Genomic DNA, 767 nt, shown 5'->3' with positions numbered 1-767 from the left:
GCTTCCCCCGCTCGCAGGAGCAGCCTCCTCCCGGTCTTAACGGCAGAGGGAACGTGAAGGTGGTTTCTCCTGGTGCCGGACAGCCCCAGAAACCGGAGCTCTCCGGGGACACACGTGCACACGCTGCACGGAGGCAGTTCTGAGCCTGCAGGAAACGTTCTGCGTTCAAACACGCGGCACTGACGTTGACCAAAGCCCCCGGGACAGCGGCCCTGTAGCTGGCCCAGCAGCTCCTGCCCGCAGAGCCCACTCGCCCCAGCCGCGTGCATGCGTCGGCAGAGCAGATTCAACCGGAGCGCCTTAGGAATTAGGGGGAGGGAGGGAAAGGATTGCCACCTCAAATAGCGCAGTAAATGACAACCAGAGCCTTTTACAGGAAAACCTTCGGTATCGAGCAGGTTTTTCTCTCTCTCCTGCTAGTGAGTGCTGGATGCAATGGTCTGGAGGCACCCAGGGCACAAGCATCGGGTGTCTGTGCTGGATGCTTCAAGGATCTTCCTTACCCCCTGCCCCCTTGTGTCCCCCCAACCCCTTCCTGCAGAGGGTCAGTTGGAATTAAGCTAGGCAAGCTGACGGCTCTGACGCTCCCACCCCGCTCTTGTTTTGCAGATTACATGAAGGAATCTGTGTGCAGCTCCAGCACTTGTTCCCTGAACAGCAGTGAAAACCCATACGCCACCATCAAAGACCCCCCCATCCTGACGTGCAAACACTCCGAGAGCAGCTACGTGGAAATGAAATCGCCTGGTCACAGGGAGTCCCCGTAC

The 767-nt window shown here is 58.8% G+C and overlaps 1 protein-coding gene across 1 annotated transcript in view; it reads left to right on the top strand.

Annotated features, from left to right (window-relative positions):
* MEGF11 (multiple EGF-like-domains 11) overlaps window positions 1–767 on the top strand; it is a 206,854-nt gene that overhangs the window by 205,179 nt on the left and 908 nt on the right. Inside the window, exon 22 of the mRNA XM_010158263.1 lies at window positions 610–763. Coding sequence (XP_010156565.1) covers window positions 610–763 — 154 coding nt within the window. The remainder of the gene's footprint in view (window positions 1–609; window positions 764–767) is intronic.

Source organism: Eurypyga helias, unplaced genomic scaffold (assembly GCF_000690775.1).
Source record: "Eurypyga helias isolate BGI_N326 unplaced genomic scaffold, ASM69077v1 scaffold4039, whole genome shotgun sequence".
Classification (NCBI taxonomy): domain Eukaryota; kingdom Metazoa; phylum Chordata; class Aves; order Eurypygiformes; family Eurypygidae; genus Eurypyga; species Eurypyga helias.
This window is presented reverse-complemented; position numbering and strand designations above follow the sequence as displayed.